General features: G+C 53.6%; 1 protein-coding gene across 3 annotated transcripts; it reads right to left on the bottom strand.

The window, feature by feature from the left end:
* Positions 1–49: 49 nt before the first annotated feature.
* Positions 50–19185, bottom strand: PDZD7 (PDZ domain containing 7). 3 transcript variants are annotated; one of them, XM_084757939.1, is made up of 18 exons: positions 18263–19179; positions 17731–17897; positions 17117–17614; positions 12598–12738; positions 12254–12428; positions 11631–11807; positions 11224–11371; positions 10285–10345; positions 9511–9906; positions 8896–9093; positions 6546–6596; positions 6047–6222; positions 3122–3213; positions 2903–2994; positions 2699–2770; positions 1490–2092; positions 1142–1242; positions 50–752 (listed from the first exon to the last, which is right to left on the bottom strand). In XM_084757939.1, exons 3-18 carry the CDS (start codon positions 17340–17342, stop codon positions 405–407), a joined length of 3057 nt encoding a protein of 1018 aa, XP_084614065.1. In that variant the 5' UTR covers positions 17343–17614; positions 17731–17897; positions 18263–19179; the 3' UTR covers positions 50–404. The 3 variants fall into 3 exon arrangements, 1 of the variants encoding a protein (XP_084614065.1); XR_014774725.1 differs by lacking the exons at positions 50–752; positions 1142–1242; positions 1490–2092; positions 2699–2770; positions 2903–2994 and adding an exon at positions 6728–6800 and having other exon boundaries at positions 3124–3213; positions 18263–19184; XR_014774724.1 differs by lacking the exons at positions 50–752; positions 1142–1242; positions 1490–2092; ... (1 more) ...; positions 2903–2994; positions 3122–3213 and adding exons at positions 6728–6800; positions 7127–7230 and having other exon boundaries at positions 6141–6222; positions 18263–19185.
* Between the last annotated feature and the right edge of the window lie 187 nt (positions 19186–19372).

The raw sequence follows: 19372 nt of genomic DNA, 5'->3' as shown, positions 1-19372 counted from the left end.
TCAGGTCCTAGTGGACCACGCAACCTGAGGCTTCATAAGGCTTGGGCAACTAGAAAAGCCTTCCATTCTGTCCTTTGCACTGAACGCTGCTTGAATCTGGGGGATGAATGCAGTGGCCTCCTGGAGGACTTTGCCAGTTTAAATCTCTCATACCAGTTACAGGCTCCAGGCTTGAGCCTCCCTTGACCCCTCACTGGGAATCCCTCCAGGATTAGGGAATGCAAGCGACACAGGATGCCCACTAGCACCTTGTCCTTTGACACCCAGCTTATCTTGAAATGCCAGAACCTTCTTGACAGCCTAGAGTGGATCAGAGGCACCCGTATGGTGGTTCAGCGTTCAGGCAGATACCTCAGAGGTGCCTGCGTATGTATAAAACCTGGAGGCGGCAGTGCGACTTGAGGTCAGTGGGAAGGGTCATGGGGATCTTTAAGAATAGGGGAGCATTTAGGGGTACTTTGAGGAGCCTGGAGGGCTGAGTTGAGAGCCTGCTGGGGTTGCCTGACCTCAGTGGGAGGTGGTAGCTGGGTGGGAACTGCTGTGTCATCAGTGGGTCCATGGGCAAAAGATCTGTCAGCAGGAAGGCCCTGGTCAGAAGAGAAGGGCAGCAGGCCAGGTCCAGGGACCCTGACCACAAGTTCCATGGGCTCCCGAGCCTTGTTTCGATAGGCCCTGCGGATGGTGTCCACAGCTCGCTGGTGGGTTACCTGTTCCAGGCTTTCTCCATCGACTGCCACCAGCTCCAAGCCAGCCTGGCACAGAGACGGAATTGTCAGTCAGCCCTCACGTCATCCCCACCCACCACCCAACCTGAAGGCATCGGCCTTTCACCTCCACCAGCTAGGACACTCCTACCATCTGGGTGCTGCAAACGGACAATAGGACTTTTGTGCCTGGAGCCGTTGGGGGCAGGGTGGGGCATGGACAATGGCCCTTTGTCCCTTGGGACTTGAGATGGAACAGGATGGGCCATTCTCAGGCCCAGGCTAGCATGAGGGGACGGATTCTTTTCTAGGCCTGCCCATCCTACTAGCCTGACCCCTGTATCTCCAAAGCCACCTCCTACGACCTGGTCTGACCATGCCTGGCTGGAAGTGGGGAACAGCCCTGCTCCCCCAAGGAGGCTCAGTGCTTCACCCACCTGCAGGGCCCCACAGAGGAAAGCAGCGCCTCCTGGAAAGATTTTCTCTATCTTCACCATGGGCTGCACCTTGGACTCAATGCCCCCAGAGATGCTGATGCCTGCGGGCAGGGGGAGGAACCCAAAGCATAGAGTTACAGCCGTACCCCAAACCTTCAATTCCCAGGAGGAGCATAGGTTCCCATCCCCAAACCCAGCCCTTGGCTTCTCCCCACCTCTGTCTCCAGTCTCAGCCTCCAAACACAATTCTCCAACTGTGCAGCTTAGTACTCAGATTCCCTTCCTGGTCCACCAACCTCCCTCAAACCCAGGAGTCCACCCTGCTTAACCAGTGCTACCTGGACTCACCCAAAGACTGCTTCATCTTAGATAGTGTGACTGTCCTCAGCTCTCCAGCGGAGGCACTCCTGCTCACTTCCTCGGCTGGCCCACCAATTCCATTCTCCAAGGCCCCTTGCCTGGCTCCCGCCTTGGCCACCTGCCCATCCAGAGGTCGTGGAAGCAAGGGCCTTGCCTTCCGAGGCCTGTGGTAACGCCCGTTGGCTGTGGTGGCAGTAGTGATGGGTGCCGGGGAAGGGGAGCGTCTGCGCCCAGGAGACTTGCCTCGGCCTCGGCTGCGACTGCGGCTGCGGCTGCGGCTGCGGCTGTGGCTTAGGGCTGGTGTCTGGCTCTGGTTCTGCTGTGTGTCCTCTCGACTTGGGGCTTCTGTTAGTAGCCAGTTAGGCCTAGGAGGCCGGGGAGCCACAGGAGGTGGTTGCGGAGGAGGCGTACACACACGGCGAGTTGAGAAGGCGTCCACTGGCACATCTTGTAGAGGGGGGATTCCTTTATGGTGGTGGCGGGGGGCAGAGGCACTATGGGAAACCTTAAGGCCCCCAAGCCTCTCCCTTATCTCTCCATCGTCAGCCTCCGAGCCGTTTGCTGGCAGCAAGTAGAAGCCTCCACGACTGTCTGGAGGACAGAGTCAAGGCTAACTTACTCTTCCCAAACATCAATTCAAGGACACCTTTCCAGCCCTGGTTCTTAACTGCCTGAGTGTGTACAGACAAGACCTGGATGTGTTTAGGTCCATCATAAAGTGGCCCCACAGTAAAAGGACTCTGGGGCAGGCGGGAGCAAACATGACCTAATACTAATAGCATCCGAGTACTTTGCATTGTAATACAATTCTTCTCTGGCATAGCCAAGAGATTTTGGTTTTGGTTTTTTGGTGTTTGAGACAAGGTTTCTCTGTGTAGCCCTGGCTGTCCTGGACTCGCCTTGTAGACCAGGCTGGCCTCTAAGAACTCACAGTGATCCGCCTGCCTCTGCCTCCCAAGTGCTGGGATTAAAGGTGCGCGCCACCACGCCCCAGCTGAGAGACCAGATTTTTAGAATGTGTAGTTTTAAAATGTCGTGTACAGGTATGAGCGAATAGGATAGCAATGGCCTGGAGGGCAGGGCTTTCCCTCCTGACTACAGTGACCCTGCTCAGAGGCAAGCATGGAAGGCCTGTTCTCCCTGTTCCAATATCCCCAGGGCTGTCCCCTTTCCCCAGGTTATGGGACTCTGACTGACCAGGCACAGGGGTGATGAGGTGCCGCTTGGGAGGCGTGTCTTGCCTTGTAGGTCTCAAAGCAGAAGGCCGCACTGGTTGGAAAAGAGAGCAGGTCAGAGGCCAGACACCGCTGCTAGGCTCCCAGACAGGTCTGCCAATGGGGTCAGCAGCCTAAGCCAGCTGACTGGAGCTCAGGAGCCAGAAGCCCTGCCCCAGCTGCTGACCTGCCCTGCTCTTGAGAACCTCATAAGCTTCCAACTCCACCGGCATCACCATACTGTCGAAGCGGCCGAGGTCCGTGGGGGCCACCACACTCCTGGGGGAGGGAGGGCAGGGATGCAAGTTAAGCAGACCTTGGTTTTAGGGGTGCACACCCTGAGGAGCTCCAGCCCTAGGGTCACTGGGGCTTCTTGCCCCTCCCTCTCCCTCAAGCCCTTCCCAACCTGATGTCCCTCAACAGGAGCAGCTTCTCCGGCCTGTCCAAGATGGCCAGCAGGGGGCGCACTAGGTCCTCCACGCTACCCTCATGGACATACTGTGAATAGAGACACCAGCCATCAGACAGCAGCAGCGACTTTAGAGCTGGGTGTGGAGAAACGCCAGAGCACACAGGGACCCTGGGGCCCATCTAGCCATCCTCACTTTAAGATAGGGTCAACCTATCCAAGGTCCACAACTTGGTATGTCAGTGACCTTGTGGTTGCCTGTGACGATCAGCAGATCTGCAACAAACAGCAACAGCAATAACGGCATCTGGACAGGCAACTTTCTAAGCGTTTTACATGCAGCCTCTTACTTAGCAGCCACTTAGAGATGATTCCTGTTTTACAGACAAGAAACTGAGGTTCAGGGAACATTTGCTCAAAGCCACACAGATAAGGAAATATGAGGAAAGGCTAGAACCCATGACTTCCAGGTCTTGCTTGCTCTGGTGCAGGAAAATAATGCATAGGGGATGCGCGTGCGCGCGCACACACACACACACACACACACACCCCAGGCTGAAGGAATGGGTGCTCAACACTAGGCTGTGACTGTTCCCACCCTTTGTCCAAGGCTAAAATGGTGACCTTGGGGAACACGTGGCTCCACAGCCTCTCTAGTCAGTACCCTTCTGCCTGGCACTGCCTGGATGCCACCAGCCCGGATGCCACACCCCATGGATTCTACAGAACTGACTACTGGGAGCCAAGTTACTTGAACTGCACACTGCCCTCTGGTGGAGAAAGGGAGACAGCTTCAGAGAGACCCACAGACAGTTACCTAGTATGGGTATAGTCTCTCTCTGTCTCTCTGTCTCTCTGTGTCTCTGTCTCTGTCTCTCTCTCTGTCTCTCTCTCTCTCTCTCTGTCTCTCTCTCTCTCTCTCTCTCTCTCCTCTCTCTCTCTCCCTCTCTCTCTGTATCCCTAAAACACACACATGATTACAGAGACTCACATCAACAATACTCTGCCATAAATGCGCATGTCCCTCAAGTCCACACACCCAAATCCAGCCTCTCCTGTTAGACTGCAGGTGGCAAAGGGGGCACAATGATAGTAAGGCCTTCTCCCAGAGCCTCGGGGACTCTAGCGGGAATAGGGACAGATGTGCCTCATATGGCATTCCACTGAAAACCACTGCCGTGGGGCTATGAGTTTCAGAGATAGACGAAGGATCAGAACAGGTGTCTAGGAAGCAGAGACCACCCCACCAACTGACTCTTCCAGAGTGGATGCCAGGAGCAGTATAGAAATTGGGAAGCAAAGTGTTCTGAGGGCAAGCACGATAGCAAGTAAACAAAGGTTTAATGCAGTGTCGGGGCCCATGAAGACCCTCCGATATGGCTCCACAGGCCAAGTACCACGTGGCTAGTGGCCCCTAAACCTATGCAGCTTATAATAATTCATATCAGGTATGTAGTAGCCCTAGAAGATCCCAGGAAATCTGGGGTTGGCAGATTGGGGTGTCACATCAGGGAAGTCCCGGAGTTTGGGAGCAACAAGAAAAATTTATACTCTATTGTGCCTCATAAGGGAAGTACAAATCAATAGGAAGAAAGGGAGAGCTGGGGTTCAGAACACTACATAACACTAGGGAACTTTGCCTGTCTATCGGGCTCCATTTCAGGAGGTTTGAGGTGAGAGCATTGGACTCGCTGGGGACCGTGGGCAGGTAGAGCCTACAGGATATAAACAGAGCCATGGTAAAATGAAGTCCTGGTTTGAAGAGGCCTGGAGAATGGAGGGATGTGGGAAAGGTGCTGGTCAAAGATACAGACACAGAGCTCCTCCTAGTGGCCACAGCGCAGAGCTGCAGGCTCACTGGAGCTAGAATACAAGGCTCTCCTGAGAACTAAGAGTGACAGTTTAGCCCAGAGCCCTCAATAGGAACCTCCATTTGCATTTCTGTTGTAAACCAGACCTTGGAAAAGGGAATGTGTGAATAACCCCCCTCTTAGGCTTTGAGTGATATTACACACTACATGAGCACATACGTGCATGCTACACACACATAAATGCATATAGGCATGTCCACACAAACCAGTTACCCCATAGACATGCCCACATATACGTCACAACAATACACATACAGCCCCATTCATGAACCAGGTGAAAGTGGGGGGACAAGTGACTTTCTGAAACTGCTCAGCTTGCCCATAGTGGGCACACTCCCCAACTCCCCATAGGGGTTCCGGAGACAGAATGACAGTGCCTGCAGCCTCCCCAACACTTAGTCCAGGAAGTCCTCCTCCAAAACTGACTCCCTCTGGTACTGGTTGAAGAGAAAGGAAAGGGAATAGTGTGGGTTTGGGGACAGGGCTGAGGTAGAAACAAAGACCAGCCTACTTGGGAAACTGGAAAAGGCCTTGGCATAAGGCCATGCCTGCTGGCTGTCCGAGGAGCAGAAGGAGAGATGGGAGACAAGCCTGGGGGCAATTTCCTCTCCTGTTAGTCACCTGTCTTCCTCGTCTCCTCAGCTTAAATGTCACCTCCTCTGAGAGGCCTTCCCAGATCCCCTGGGTTACCTATATCTGTATTCCACAGTGTTCTGTATGACTGGTCCCTGGGGGGAATTTGTTTGGTTGGTTAGTTGTTGGTTTTTCGAACACAGGGTTTCTCTGCGTAGCTTTGGCTGGCCTGGACTCTGTTGGAGAGCAAGTTGGCCTCGAACTCACAGAGATCCACCTGCCTCTGCCTTTCCCGGTGCAGGGATTACAGGCATGCACCCCAGTGCCCAGCTCTGGAGGGATTTAGAGTATAGTTTTTGTCTATCTCTCCTTCCTGCCTAGGAGCTTACTGACCACTTGGCCTCCCAGCAACAAGCCCAGGCACTGGCCAACGGACAGTAGCCTGAAACAAGAGACCATGCCTCAGGCAGAGTCTTACCCTGGAGCAGTGGCGGGTGACTGCTAGCACCTCGTCATCAGTCAGCAGCCGGCGGGCCAGGTCCTGAATGAGGGGGCGTCGACTTTCCCAGGCTTGCACCTGCTCATCCACGCTGGCCACCTGGCCAGAGGGGCTTCCAGACCTGGCAGACAGCAGGGCACGGCCCCGCTCCCGGTCTGCAGGGCAGGGGCAAGAGGGTGTGAGGAAGGTAAGGTAGAATTCCTCTTGGCAGGGGTGAGGCTCCAAAGAAGCCAGCTGAGGAACAGAAGCACGTTGGATAATCCCACTCGCCCCTGTTCCCCAACATGGTCTTTCCTAACAAAGTGGCATCAATGGAGTGCCAACTCCAGCTCCTCATGTGTTGTCATACTAATTTGTGCCCCCATAGGAGTACTGACAGGCTCTCTCCCTCACCCCATCACAGGCTCAGCTCTGTCATAGGCTGGTCATAGGCTGTCCCCCGCGTCTTCCCGTGAGGACCTTGGGACAGTGGACTTACCTCTTCTCAGTCTCCAGGTGACAAACTTCTGCACAGGCCCCACACTCCCTCCTGTAAAGAAGAAAGAGGTTCAGTTTGGCAAGATCAAGGGTTCCAGTTAGAAGTGGTCAGGGCCGGGGTCAGGGCTGGGGTCAGGGCCTTTGTGAACTTTCAAGTCATGCCCTGCTAGTGACGTCACTCACAGGCAGAGGGGAGTCAAGTGAAGGCTGCGGATCAGAAGAGGAGGCAGTGCGAACAGTGCTGGTGGAGGCTGGTCTGGATGCGACCGAAGAGAAGAACCCAAGGACAGAGCTTACTGGCGCCTATCTTCAAGAGACAGAGTTGAGGAGGCAGGAAGGAGAGAGGATTGGGCAGAGAGGCAGACTGAGAACCCTGAGAAAACAGCAACCTGGGAACCGTGAGAGGAGAATGGGGGTGAGAAAAGGGGCTGGAACAGTCCTGAGGCCTCCGGACACATCCAACTTCTCATCCTCTGCTTACTTCACTGCCATTTCCGGATGCAGCACCCTGCTTGTCTCTTGGGTGACCCTCTCTTATCTCAGCCCATATATTCTGACCCAGGCGGGGAGCAGTGAAATCACCTGTCTATCCTGCCTTGTCTTTCTCTCACACCACAATGGTTTGCTCAGCTTGACAGATGACCCCAGGAGGCTGTGAGAGCCCCTGCAGACTCCTTCAGCTGGAGCTGTTAAAAAAAAAATCCCTGTGGGCCAGGTGTGGTGGCACACGCCTTTAATCCCAGCACTTGGGAGGCAGAGGCAGGTGGCTCTCTGAGTTCAAGGTCAGGATGGTCTACACAGCAAGTCCCAGGATAGCTAGAGCTATGTAGAGAAACCCTGTCTTGAAAAACAAAAACAAAACCAACCACGACAAAAAAAACAAACAAACCAAACAAAAAAAGAGACATAGTCTCATTCATTTTTTGTTTGGTTTGTTTGTTTGTTTGTTTGTTTGAGACAGGGTTTCTCTGTGTAGCCTTGGCTGTCCTGGACTACCTTTGTAGACCAGGCTGGCCTCGAACTCACAGTGATCCACCTGCCTCTGCCTCCCAAGTGCTGGGATTAAAAGGGTGCATTACTACCACCCAGCCTGAGACTATGTCTCAAAAACAAACAAAAACAAAAACAAAACAAAAAACAACAACAAAAAAAGAAAGAAACAAAGAAAAAGCTCAAACAACAACAAAAAACTCCCAGTCCTCAGGGTTGCTAAGAGACAGTGGCCATTCCACCTGAAAGCTGGTGAGGCCTTCTAAGGTAGAGGCACAGGTTTCAGGGTGGTAAGTCTGCTGGTACTGTCCAATCCTCAGACAGGTTCAAGTCAGTGGCTGAGCCTAGAGACCTGCTTTAGAGTCTGAGTTTCTTTCCCATGCAACTGTGGGTCTTAACTCATCCATGTTGGGTCTGGTCTCTGAGCCTCAACAGGGTTGGCAGGCATCTTGTAAACATCCTTTGGAAACCTCTACTTGGGGCTGGGGCTGGACTCCAGTAACAGAATGCTTGCCTAACATGCCTGAGGTCTTCAGGCTCAATCATCATGACTAATGTGTGTGTGTGTGTGTGTGTGTGTGTGTGTGTGTGTGTGTGTGTGTGTGTGTGTGTGAGTGTGTGTGTGTGCATGCCTGAGCCCATCCCTCTGAGCCCTGATTGAGAAGTGGCTTTCCTCAGGGATAGTTCTAGAGCTGCATAGGGCCTGTGGTGCTCTGGAAGGAGCATGTGAAGCCAGGGCTCCTAGCAATGCTGCCTTCTGCTGCCACCACTACCAAGAACACATGATTCCAAACAGCTTAGTCACTTCTTGCTGTGCCTCGAGTCTATCACTTTATCTTTCTGAAAGAAAAAAAAAAAAGGAAGATGACAGGGTGACAGTGGCCACCTCATTTTCAGAGCACCCTCTAGGAGTTAGAAAGCTGCCTTATACCCACTATTTATGGTTCAGCGGTTAAGAGCGCTTCTGCTTTTCTAGAAGTCCTGAGTTAAATTCCCAGCAACCACATGGTGGCTCTCACTTATTCTCTATATGTCTAAAAAAAAAATGGGTCTTAAGATGGGTGGTGGTGACTCACACCTTTAATCCTACCATTCTGGAGGCAGAGGCAGGTGGATCTCTGAGTTCCAGAACACCCTGGTCTACAGAGCAAGTTCCAGGACAGCCAGAGCTCTATAGAGAAACCTCTCAAAAACCAAACCAAACCAAACCAAACCTAAACAAAACAAAGAAGAAGAGGAAGAGGAAGGAGGAGGAGGAGAGGAAGAGGAGGAGGAGGAGGAGGAGGAGGAGGAGGAAACGAGTTTTAATCTTTCTGTTTTACTTGTGAGGACGTGGCAGGGTACAGGGAGATTTCACCTACCTTTCTCCAGGTCCAGGCGAGGGCGGACTTTGGTGGGGCTTCTGCTGTCCAGTGTCCAGACCTCTCTGTGCCCATCCCCCGCTGGCCGCCCCTGCCGCCCTCCCTTGAAGAAGAGGTTCATCAGCGTCTTGGAGCGCTGCAAGGCCCCCTTGTCCTCAAGGGATCCTGACTTCTCCTTCTTCCGCTGTTTCTTTTCCTCTGTAGATATGAGGGAGCCCCCGGAGGGGCTGGAGGGTGGGTAGAAGAGAAGGAGGGGTGGGGTGGGGTCTTCTTCCTGCCTCCCGCCTCTCCCCTACCAGATCTAGGGTTGTAGGGAGTCTGGTGTGTATTGGTAATTAAACAGGGCCTGGGCAACCCAGGCTGGAGAAATCAGAGTTAGGCCTTGTTTGGGGGCCCAAAGCTTACCAGTTTGAGGCCTGGGACTCGGGTGGGTTTGGGGCCCAGGCCTGTTTAGTGCAGTAAAGTCTAGAGTAGGATCTGAGACTATTCTGGCACTGGACCTGGGACCTGGCCTAGGCCCTGGGTCAAAGGCAGGTTTGGGATTGCTCCTTGGAGTGTGAGGCATGCTCTGTTTGGACTAGGGCCCGTGGGGAAAGTGGCACCCCCACAACATACCCCACAGTGTTAAGTGGCTCTGGGATCGTGTGATGGGAGGCCTGGGTCGGCTGAGGGCCAGCAGGAGAGCAGTCTTGGGGGACTCCGAAAGTGCAGAATCAAGGCGTCGGGTAGCCGACGGGCCATCAGAGCGGATGGCTGTGTCCCTGAGGATAACGGTTGGCCGGACGCTGCACCAAGTTTCCACACGGCTGCCCATATCAGGCTCAGTCTGCATGGCTGTGTCTGCCCGCCCCCAGCCTGGACCATGACCAATGGGTTCCTCAGGCCCCAGACAGACGTCCATGCGGTCAGAGGGCAGTGAACCCGAGCTGCAAGGGGCACTGGAGGCACAGGAGGAGACACTGGAACCACTCTCGGAGGCTGGTGACAGCTGCTGCAGCACGCCATTGCTCACTGCAAGGGAGAGGAGGCAGGGTAGCTCAGTGGTCTGCTTCCTTTCCCCTCCCTGGTCCCCCCCTACTCCCCCACCCCACCCACCCCCGCCCCGCCAACTGCCATCCTCATAGACTACATTTGGGCTTTGGGGTGGAAGAGAAGCCTGAGGTTATCAGCAGAGGTCAGAGCTGCCCTGGGAAGTCATTTCTCTCCTCACCCACTGGGACTTGAGGCCTAGAAGACCCTGCCATTGAATCTGGAAATCCCCAGTGAAGGTTAGAAGCAGCTCTGGGATGTGAGAAGGTCCTGAGGGCATCCTGCTCCCTCTCCGCCCATCAAGTGAGCCCAGCCCCACCCTTGGACCTTAGCTCTCGCCTTTCATCCCTCCAGACTTACGTCTATCCAGCCAGCAGTACTCAGAAACCATCTCTTTGTAGGCGGGGTACCGGCCGGTCTCCTGGAGAAGATACGGCAGCCATTGGAGGAGCAGGCAAGGAGTCGGGAGAGGTGGGACATGGGACAGGAGTGAACTCGGAGGCTCCGTTCCTCTCCACTGGGTCCAGCAGGGCCACTTTCTAACCAACCTCATTTCCTTTGCCCGCAGCTCACCACGTGGCTTGACTCTTTGTCACTGCCTCGGGGCCTGTCCCCTTGCCTTGATTACAAGGCCCTTCCTCAGTTATCCCACTCTCCTTCTGCTAACTTCCTGGTGGCATTTGTCAAACCCTGATGGGATGGCTGCTGTCCCCCAGGAGCAGAGAGGCCTTCTTGGTTTGTCCTGAGCTCTGTGCACCCCAGCACTTGGCCTTATAAGTGCTCAAAAATACTGTTGAACAGCCAGGCAGTGTGGCTCATACCTGGAATTCTAATGCGTGTGAACCTGAGGCAGAGGGGATCTAGAGTTTGAAGCCAGCTATGGCTTCATAGGAAAACCTAGCCTGGGCTACATGGTGAAATTCTCCAACACCACCACATGTGCGCGAATGCATGCGCATGCGAGCACACACACGGGGGGGGGGGGTCCCCAAGCCTTAGACTCCTGCCCCATGCATTAGTCATACCTTGAGGCCTTCCCCATGCCAAAGAGGAGCTACCATGCTAGGAACATGGGAAGCCAGACCAGAGCCAGGCCAGGCCACTGACCAGCTAGCTGAGCAACTGACTGGTGGCAATTTGAGCCTCAGTTCCGTTTTTTGCCAAATGAGCATGAAACGAGAGAGGGCATGCTCTCTCTTCCACGTGGCTGTGGAACACCAGTGGCCAAGCAACAGGTCTAATCTGAGAAGTCCCTCCCCGAGTCTGGCCCTCTCCCTGCTCCTATGTAGTCTGGCCCACCTTGATGGTCAACATTATGTGCGTTTGGCCCTTCAGCACCTCCACGGCCTGGCTGTGGCTGATGTCATCGAACCTGACACCATTGGCCGCCAGGACCTGGTCCCCCACTTTGATGCCATTCTCCTCAGCCAGCCCACCATGGTCCACTCTGGGGATAGATGCGTGTGTTGGTTGATAAGACCGTGACCTCCCTCCCTCCCTCCCCGTCCCCCCAACCCCCTTTACTTAGCTATGGGATTGCCCACCTATGTTCCTTGGCCCTCTTCTGTTGACAACACCCTTTCCCCAGGCCCTACCCTGAAGGGGCCCCTCATTTTGACTTTAGTTGGCCAAGCCTCATGTGTTGACCCATCCCCAAGCTCCACTTGCAGCTCGGTCCCAGCTGTTCCATTTACTCCAGCACTCACTTGGACACATAGATGCCCAGGCCAAACTCCTTGCCCCCGCGGATGTTGAAGCCCAGGCAGAAGTCATCGGAGGTTGTATACAGATGGACGATGCGCCGCACACCATCCTCTGAGCTGATGTCCGATGGTGTTGAGCTGCACTTCTCTACCACCAGGCGCCGGTTCACTACATCCACCCTGCCACAACACATCCGCCCTGATCCCAGCTCCTCCAGGAACACCCAGTCTAAAGACCTTGGCAACTGATTTGGGAAAAGGATGATTTCCTTGGGGCGGGTCTGGGGGAATGGGAGTTCTCCTGGCCCAAAATCTTCAGTGGAATATAGGTTTCATCAAATCTATGAAACAATCCGAACCACTCCATCACACTAGTAGGCAGCCAAACCTGCCGAGGCGCTTTTCTCTTTTCTGTCTTGTTTTCCATGCTGTGGGTGGAAACCAAGGCCTTCCTGGACTACACTAAGCTTCTGCTTTAACTCTATCTCTGCCCCTCAGGCCCAGAGTCTCGTGTCTGTTTCTTACAAGGCCCCATGGGGAAGGTGCCCGGAGGGGAGCATGAGCTGCTGGGCAGGGGCAAGGGAGACGTGGGTCATGGTGTCTGGCCAAGGCGAGGCGTCACTCACCATGTGGTCTTCTCCTTGGAGAACTTGATGCCAGGCACGCGGCCCATGCGCCGCACCATCATGTGCAGGCAGCTGCTACTGGTCAACAGCCTCACAGCACTGCCCATTGTGGTGCTCTCTAGACTCAGCCCGTTCACCTCCGTGATCTTGTCCCCCACACACAGGCCAGCCCGCTCTGTGCAAAGGATGGGTCCTCAGAGAGGGCTCTGCGGCCCAATCCACTCAGCAAGTGTGGGCTCTACCTCCCATCACTTCCGGCCCTCTGAGCAGAGGCGGTTCGGGTCCTTGCCCACCTAGCTTTCGCTACCCACTAAAGAGGGAGGCACATCCCAAGCCACGCTCACCTGCGCTGCTCCCCTCCTCCACCTTGCTGACAAAGATGCCCAGGCCGTGCTCGGAGCCGCCTCTCACACTGAAACCCAGCCTCCCAGAGGCGCTCTTCTCCACCCGAACAGCGTGGATGACGTCACTTTCATCACTGTTGGCTGTGAGGATAAACACAGGTATGACCTCCATGTTGGCTCTGGCCACTGAGCATCTGGGCTCCCCAACTTGGTTATCTGCAAAGTCTAGGCTTTGGTGCAGAGCCGTCCAGATGATACTCAGGGCCCTAAACGGAGATGGTATATGACTTCCCCTCTGGGTGATTCTGGACTACAGGGCTCTCACTGACAATGTGGAAACAGGTGAGAACAGTCAGATTAGATTCCATGCTCTTTGTCTTCTCCCTCTCCCTCTCTCCCCTCGCCCTGCCCCCGCCGTGTATGTGTGTGTGTGTGTGTGTGTGTGTGTGTGTGTGTGTGTGTGTGCGCGTGCGTGCGTGCGTGCGAGAGAGAGAGAGAGAGAGAGAGAGAGAGAGAGAGAGAGAGAGAGAGAGGTCTGAATTCTTGTGTCCAATCTTTGAAGCTCTGCCATTCTGAGGACCAGGTGAACAGAGGAAGGTTCAAGATTCCACTGTGGGGAGTCTGTGCTCTCAGCTTGCAACCAAAGGAGTTTCAAAGAGCTGCCGAGCTGGCCATGGAAGGGGCTAGGTGCTCAGAGTAACTTAAAGGCAGAACCAAGTTTGCACAGTAGAGTTAGACTGATTTTCCTTTTTTCTTTCTTTCTTTTTTTTTTTTTTTTTTTGCTGGAACACATGGTAAGCTTTCTATGTGGAGGCACAAAAACTGAAACTTGGTAAATCCTTGAACAGGACCTATGGCAGAGCTGCTGCCGGCACTTCCATCCCATAGACTCCTCCAATTCTAGGGGCTGAGAGTTAGAAACTACATGGCTTCCTGCGGACAGAACCGCTAATTCACTGTGCTGCAGTAAATCCTGAGAGCTCAGAGAAGGCACCAGGGAAGAGGCAGAGCGGGTGGTTCCTTTGAGAAACGTGATGGGAGAGATTTGTGCAGCGAAAAGAGAGAAGGTCCTATGTGCGGCTCAGAGGCACCTGCTGGGTGGAAATTGACAAGTGTGTTAGGCAAACAGGTCCCACCCACGGGAGAAAAAGAAATGTATTTTTCCTTCAGGCAAGATTTACTCCAGAAGTGTTTGAGAGGGAGAAACACACACACACACACACACACACACACACACACACACACACACACACTTCCATTTGGTCTATCAAGTAATCATGTGTGGCCAGGACAGATGGGGCTGAAATCTCCAAGGACAGCCTGAAAAGGGGCAGTACAGGACGAAGACAGGGACCCTACGAGTTCCTAAGCAATTGTCACTACACAGCTCTCAGGCCCCATGAGCCTTAGCTTAAAAGCCTTTATTTAGCTCCCTGCCTCCAGCCCACTTTTTCCCCAATTTCTCTTTGGGGACCCCTATGCCCCGAGTCATAGCTCCATAGCTTTTGTTTCTTTCGGTTTCTCTCTCTCTCTCTCTCTCTCTCTCTCTCTCTCTCTCTCTCTCTCTCTCTCTTCACTATAGCCTGGCTGTCCTGGAACTCACTATGTAGACCAGGCTGGCCTCAGTCTTCCTGGCTCTGCCTCCGCAGTGTGGGGACTAAAGGTGTGCGCCACCACACTGCCAACATCTGAGCTTTTAGAACAGGATTGTGGGGTCCAGGCCACCGACCCTCCCTGCAGCTCCCCAACATCTGCTTGCTTTCCATTCTTGCACAGGAATTGAGCGTACTGCATCAGTTGTCCCTCTCTGTTTTAGGGGAGCTCTAGGCTGCCCCTGGCCCTGTACAGCCCTCCATGTCTTCCTCTGCCATTCCTGGCTGCTCTCTCCTCCGTCAGGAGGCTTCTGGCCATTCTGACCTTTCCTGTGCCTCATATGAGGTAGAAAGTGTCCCCTCCTGTAATTTTCTCACTTTGGTTTGTGGGGAGAGGGCGGCTCCTTTCTTCATCCCTCATCATGGATACCTCTTTCTCGCAAAAGGTTGGACCAGGGTATGATGTCAGAGTAGGGGATAGAGCATCATCAGAAGACTTGTTAAAAAGAGAATGGGGTGGGGGTTCCTGACAGACTCACAGCCCTGAGGGTAAAGAACGTGGGGGCCATGTGTGTTAGGCCAATACTCTGTCTGCCGTGAGCTACTTTCCCAGTTCTTGTTATTTTTGAGGCAGAGTTTTATTGTGTAGCGCATGTTGACCTTGAACAGACAATTGCAAGTGCTGGGGTTGTGAGTGGCACCACTTTGTCTGTGATAATTTTTGTTTGCTTGGGCTTTTGTTTCACATTTAAGGGCTAGGTACTCTAGCCCAGACATAAAATCTTATCACCTAGAAGACTGAATCCCAGGGAAAATTCAAGTTCAGCTGTAGTGAAACTTTGTCTCAAAAGCAAACAAGCCAGGTGTAGTGCCCAGGCCTGTAATCACAAAACTCCGAGAGGCAGGATTGCCACAGTTTTGAGGCAGGTCTGGTCTACATAGCAAGTTCTGGGCCAGCCAATACACTACAGTGAGAGTTTATTTTTAGAAAAAAACAACACCAAGGCCGGACGTGGTGGCTCACGCCTTTAATCCCAGCACTCAGGAGGCTGAGGCAGGTGGATTGCTGTGAGTTCGAGGCCAGCCTGGTCTACAAAGTGAGTCTAGGACAGCCAAAGCTACACAGAGAAACCCTGTCTCAAAAAAAAAAAAAAAAGAAAGAAAGAAAGAAAGAAAGAAAGAAAGAAAAAAACAACATCAAAACCAATAAAAAAAAGTGTTTTAAAAAGCAAAATAAAATAGCCAAACCACTCATTCCACAGTTTATATCCTGGAGGCCAACAAAATAGAATACAAAAATCCTGGCAAAATGGCACATGCCTTTAATCCCAGCACTCTTGGGAGGCAGAGGCTGGGGTGATCTCTGAATTGAAGGCTAGTCTACAGGGAGTTCCAGGACAGCCAGGGCTACACGGAGAAACTCTGCTCTTGAAAAAACCCAACCAACCAAAACAAAACAAAAGGAGGAGGAGGAGCGGGAGGAGGAGGAGGAGGAGCGGGAGGAGCAGGAGGAGAAAGAGGGGCTGGAGAGACGGCTCAGCAGTTAAGAACACTGGCTGTTCTTCCGAAGGACTCAGGTTCAATTTCCAGCACCCACATGGCAGCTCACAACTGTCTGTAATTCCTGATCCAGGGGGAATCTGACACCATCATTCAGATACACATGCAGGCAAAGCACTGACATACATAAAATAAAAATAATACATTTTAGAAGAGAGAGAGAGAGAGATCTTTCCTGCCTTCTAGCTAGCTTCTCTGGGGGTTTCTGTTTGTTTGTTTGGTTGGTTGGTTGGTTTTTTTGTCAGAATGGCAGTGGTGACCTCAGCGGTGCCTGGCAGCTCACCCGAGTGTTCAGTGACGGTGATGAAAATGAGTGTGCCAGCCATATCCTGGGAAGTATGTCCCACCCCTCCCAGATGACTTTAGAGGGGGACATCGGAGGAAACACCAGACCTGAAAAGTCCAGTCTGGGATCCAGCCAGGGGAACCGTGTTGGCTAAGAAAGAGGAGAGGCGTTAGAGATATCTATCTGGTCCTGTCCACAGGAGCCCAGTCCCACAGGGCCCTGCTCCGCCCTGGCATTCAAGACTCTGCCTTGCTCACTCGCAAACTCTTTGTCGCCTCACATCTGTCACTGTAGGCCAAGCACCTGTCCCATCATGCTTCACGCTTTTCACTTCTGACTTTTGTGGAGGATAACTGCAACCCCCCCCACACACACACACAGCTCCCATCAGCTGTTCTTGTTTCTGTGTCTATAAATTTGACAATGCTGCATATTCCTGAAAGGTGAAAACTGATCTTCATCTCTCTAGGTCCCCTGCAAGACCTACCCAGGGCAGATGAAGAATCAATGTGCAGTGACATAGTGTCAGGCAGACATACACAGTCATTTTCTCCCCTAAGGACCCAGCTCTGGAGCTCACTCCCTGCCTCTCATTCCTCCTATTGGGCCCTCTCCCTTTTCCTGAACATTTGCTGCTGTGTCTTGAGGCCCCTCCCCCATACCCTGAAGCCTGGGCATTGATTCTCTAAGTTCAGTACAGTGCTGGTCACACAACTGATTGGTTGTTGCAAGACCTCCTCCGTCCTGCTCGAGTCTCTAAGGTACATACAAATGGGTCAGGGGGAGAAAAAAAAAAGGCAGAGTTCAAGGGATGAGGGGCTGATTTAGCACCCTGCCTTGTAAATTCCGGGGCCTAATGCTTGTCTTTTCCTTAGACTGCGGTTCCATCTCCCACCTCTGGTCCTTTTATAGCCCTGAAGCCCTAAAATATTGGCAAGGGTAGATGAAAGATGATCCCCCTTCTCCTAAGACTCCCCAGCTATTGAATTCCTCTAAGCATACTGGCTCTGTCTCACGCCCTAAATGGTTCCTGTTGTCCTCAGTACTCCCCACCCAAGCCATCCCTTGGCCCCACACCCACCTTCGATGGGGGAGTTGATGAGTATGACTCGGCCCATGGGTGATGAGGCTCGGATTCCGCGGGGGGGCCCATTCAGCAGGCGCTGCTGCTTCCTCAGCAGGTATCGTGTTGCTGTGGAGCCTGAGTCGCTGCCCAGGTGTCCTCGGGAGGAGAGGGAGCTTAGGGAGCCAGAGCTGAGTTCTCCTAGACCCAAAGGGTCAAAGCCCACTGTGAAACCACGTGCCATGGTGGGGAGGCCGGGGCAGAGCTCTACACACCCAGATGGAGTCTTCTCGTCCTCCAAGGGCTGGCTCTTGGTGTTCCAGGCTCCATGAGCTTTCTCTGTAGGGTTGGAATTGGTGAGGCAGATCTTACGGAGTCGGGGAAAAAAAAATGTTTCTCTGGGCACCTTTTTCTTGAAAGGCTGCAGGACAGAACAGCTGATCCCAGGGCACCAGAAGAAGAGTCTTTCTGATGTGCCCTCACTCTGAATGCTTCTTAGGAGTACTGGTGCCAAATCTGTGTAGAGAGAATAGGGTTTGGGGTAGAGGTATGAGTATTGTCCTATATCCCCAGTACTTCCACACTGCTCCCTGCCTTGAGCATCCTGCCCTCTTATACCTTGGGCCACTCACCTCTCCCACCCTGGGCCAGAGGAGATCCTCCCAGTTCCGTAGCATCTTAAATTTGGGGAGCTATTTTGGGGGATGCCATTGAGGATCTCTCCTTCACCCCTCAACTGCTGCTCCAGTCCTCAGCTGAGGTTCAGTGAGAGGAGATGGGGTTGCAGCAGACTCTTGAACTTTAAACGAGAATGAGAAAAATGGGTGTCGCGACAGTTTATTGCAGCATCTTTCCTACGTATATGCATATGGGTAGGGGCCAGCTTCCGGGGCGGACTTCAGGACCCGGGACAGCTGCAGCCCAGCTTGCCCCCACCACCACTCCCCAGGTGACCTCCAGGCTCCCGGCTGCAGCGTGGGTCTAAAATCGCTGCAAGACCCTATTCCATGACTGGGTGATCTGCTGGAGAGAACACCACAAATTGCTAATGCAAATCAGAGGCCACGCCCTCCAAAGCATCTCTGTGACCCCCCCCCCCTCCCTAAAACAGACTCCTCATGTAGGCCCTAGTGCTCTGCTACCTGTAGTACTCAGTCCCCTCACCTAGTCGCTTTTGCCTGGATCCTGGTCGCCCGCCGGCCGCCGCAGGACACTGAAGTAGCTAAGGACCCCGCCCACGGTTGGTGCGGCAGCCGGAATAGGGCGGGCCTGAGAGGTCCTGGGATGCCATTGGCTGCTGAGACGGCCAGTCATTCTCTTCTGGCACCTTTAGTAGCCCGTCGGGGTTGCAGCTCCTCACCTGCCTGATACCTCTGGGCTCTGCCTTCCCCAATTCTGAACCTCACTGGTCGTTAGAGCCTAGGGCTTGGCTCTGGAGCCCCCACTGGCGACCAGAATCACGTCTTCTCCAGGTCACGCTAGCATCCGGGGCTCATGAAATTGCCACCCCTTTCGTAGACACTCGTGAGGTCTCTGTGAGAGAATGTCGCAAACGAAAGAGCTGAAGCTTGAGATGAGCAGGAAGGAAAGTTGGAGTCTGGGTGTGCAGTGACCGTGCTCTGGGTGCTAAAGGAGGAGGTGTGTGTGTGTACTACGGTCTTCACCTTCTGAGTCGAAAACAAACAAACAAACAAACAAACAAACATCCTTCTCTGGGCAGCCTGTCCTGGGAAGTCAGCAAGACAGAGCAGCTGATTCCTGGACACTAGGAAAAGAGGAATCTTTCTGGTGCGCCTGCGTGAATGCAGGCAGAGATCACCGGAGACTCTGGCCGTGCACATGTCAGCGACTGGAGCTTCGGTCTGTGCACAGAGATGTGTTGGAGGCTCGAGGAAACTGCTGGCACAGTGGAGCTGGGGGTTGAATGGGGAAGAGGGCTGGAGACACATAAGGGGCATAGGCACCACAGGAATGTGGATGGGAAGGGATGCGAATGGTGAGGGTCTAGAAAAGGAGCCCATAGGTTCTGGAGTAGCAGACCAGGGGACCAAGCAGGCAGAGGCCATTGCCAAGGCAGCCATCAAGTAAACAAGCAGTAACCCGAGTCTCTCCGGGCGGCGCACCATCGGAGGCCCGCCCTCCACGCAGCTCACCCGCTCCTTGTGCACCTTAGACTGGGTGCTGCCGGGTCGGGTGCCTCCTGAGGCAAGCCGAGGGATTGCAAGTGAAGGAGCAAAGTGGGGGCGGCTCCTCCCTTTCTCTCCTTCTCTCTCT

The sequence above is a fragment of the Acomys minous genome, assembly GCF_964271855.1.
Source record: "Acomys minous genome assembly, chromosome: 2".
In the NCBI taxonomy this organism is placed as follows: Eukaryota; Metazoa; Chordata; class Mammalia; order Rodentia; family Muridae; genus Acomys; species Acomys minous.
This window is presented reverse-complemented; position numbering and strand designations above follow the sequence as displayed.

Bases quoted from the DNA above. Each gene is read 5' to 3' on its own strand.
- PDZD7 (XM_084757939.1), bottom strand. From the start codon at position 17,342: ATGGCACGTGGTTTCACAGTGGGCTTTGACCCTTTGGGTCTAGGAGAA. The intron at 6,597-8,895 runs GTAGGTGAAATC...TCTTCTTTACAG, and splicing joins TCGCCTGGACCTGGAGAAAG to GAGGGAGTGTGGGGCCTGTG. The intron at 2,771-2,902 runs GTCAGCAGCTGG...TTTTCCAACCAG, and splicing joins GGTTCTCAAGAGCAGGGCAG to TGCGGCCTTCTGCTTTGAGA.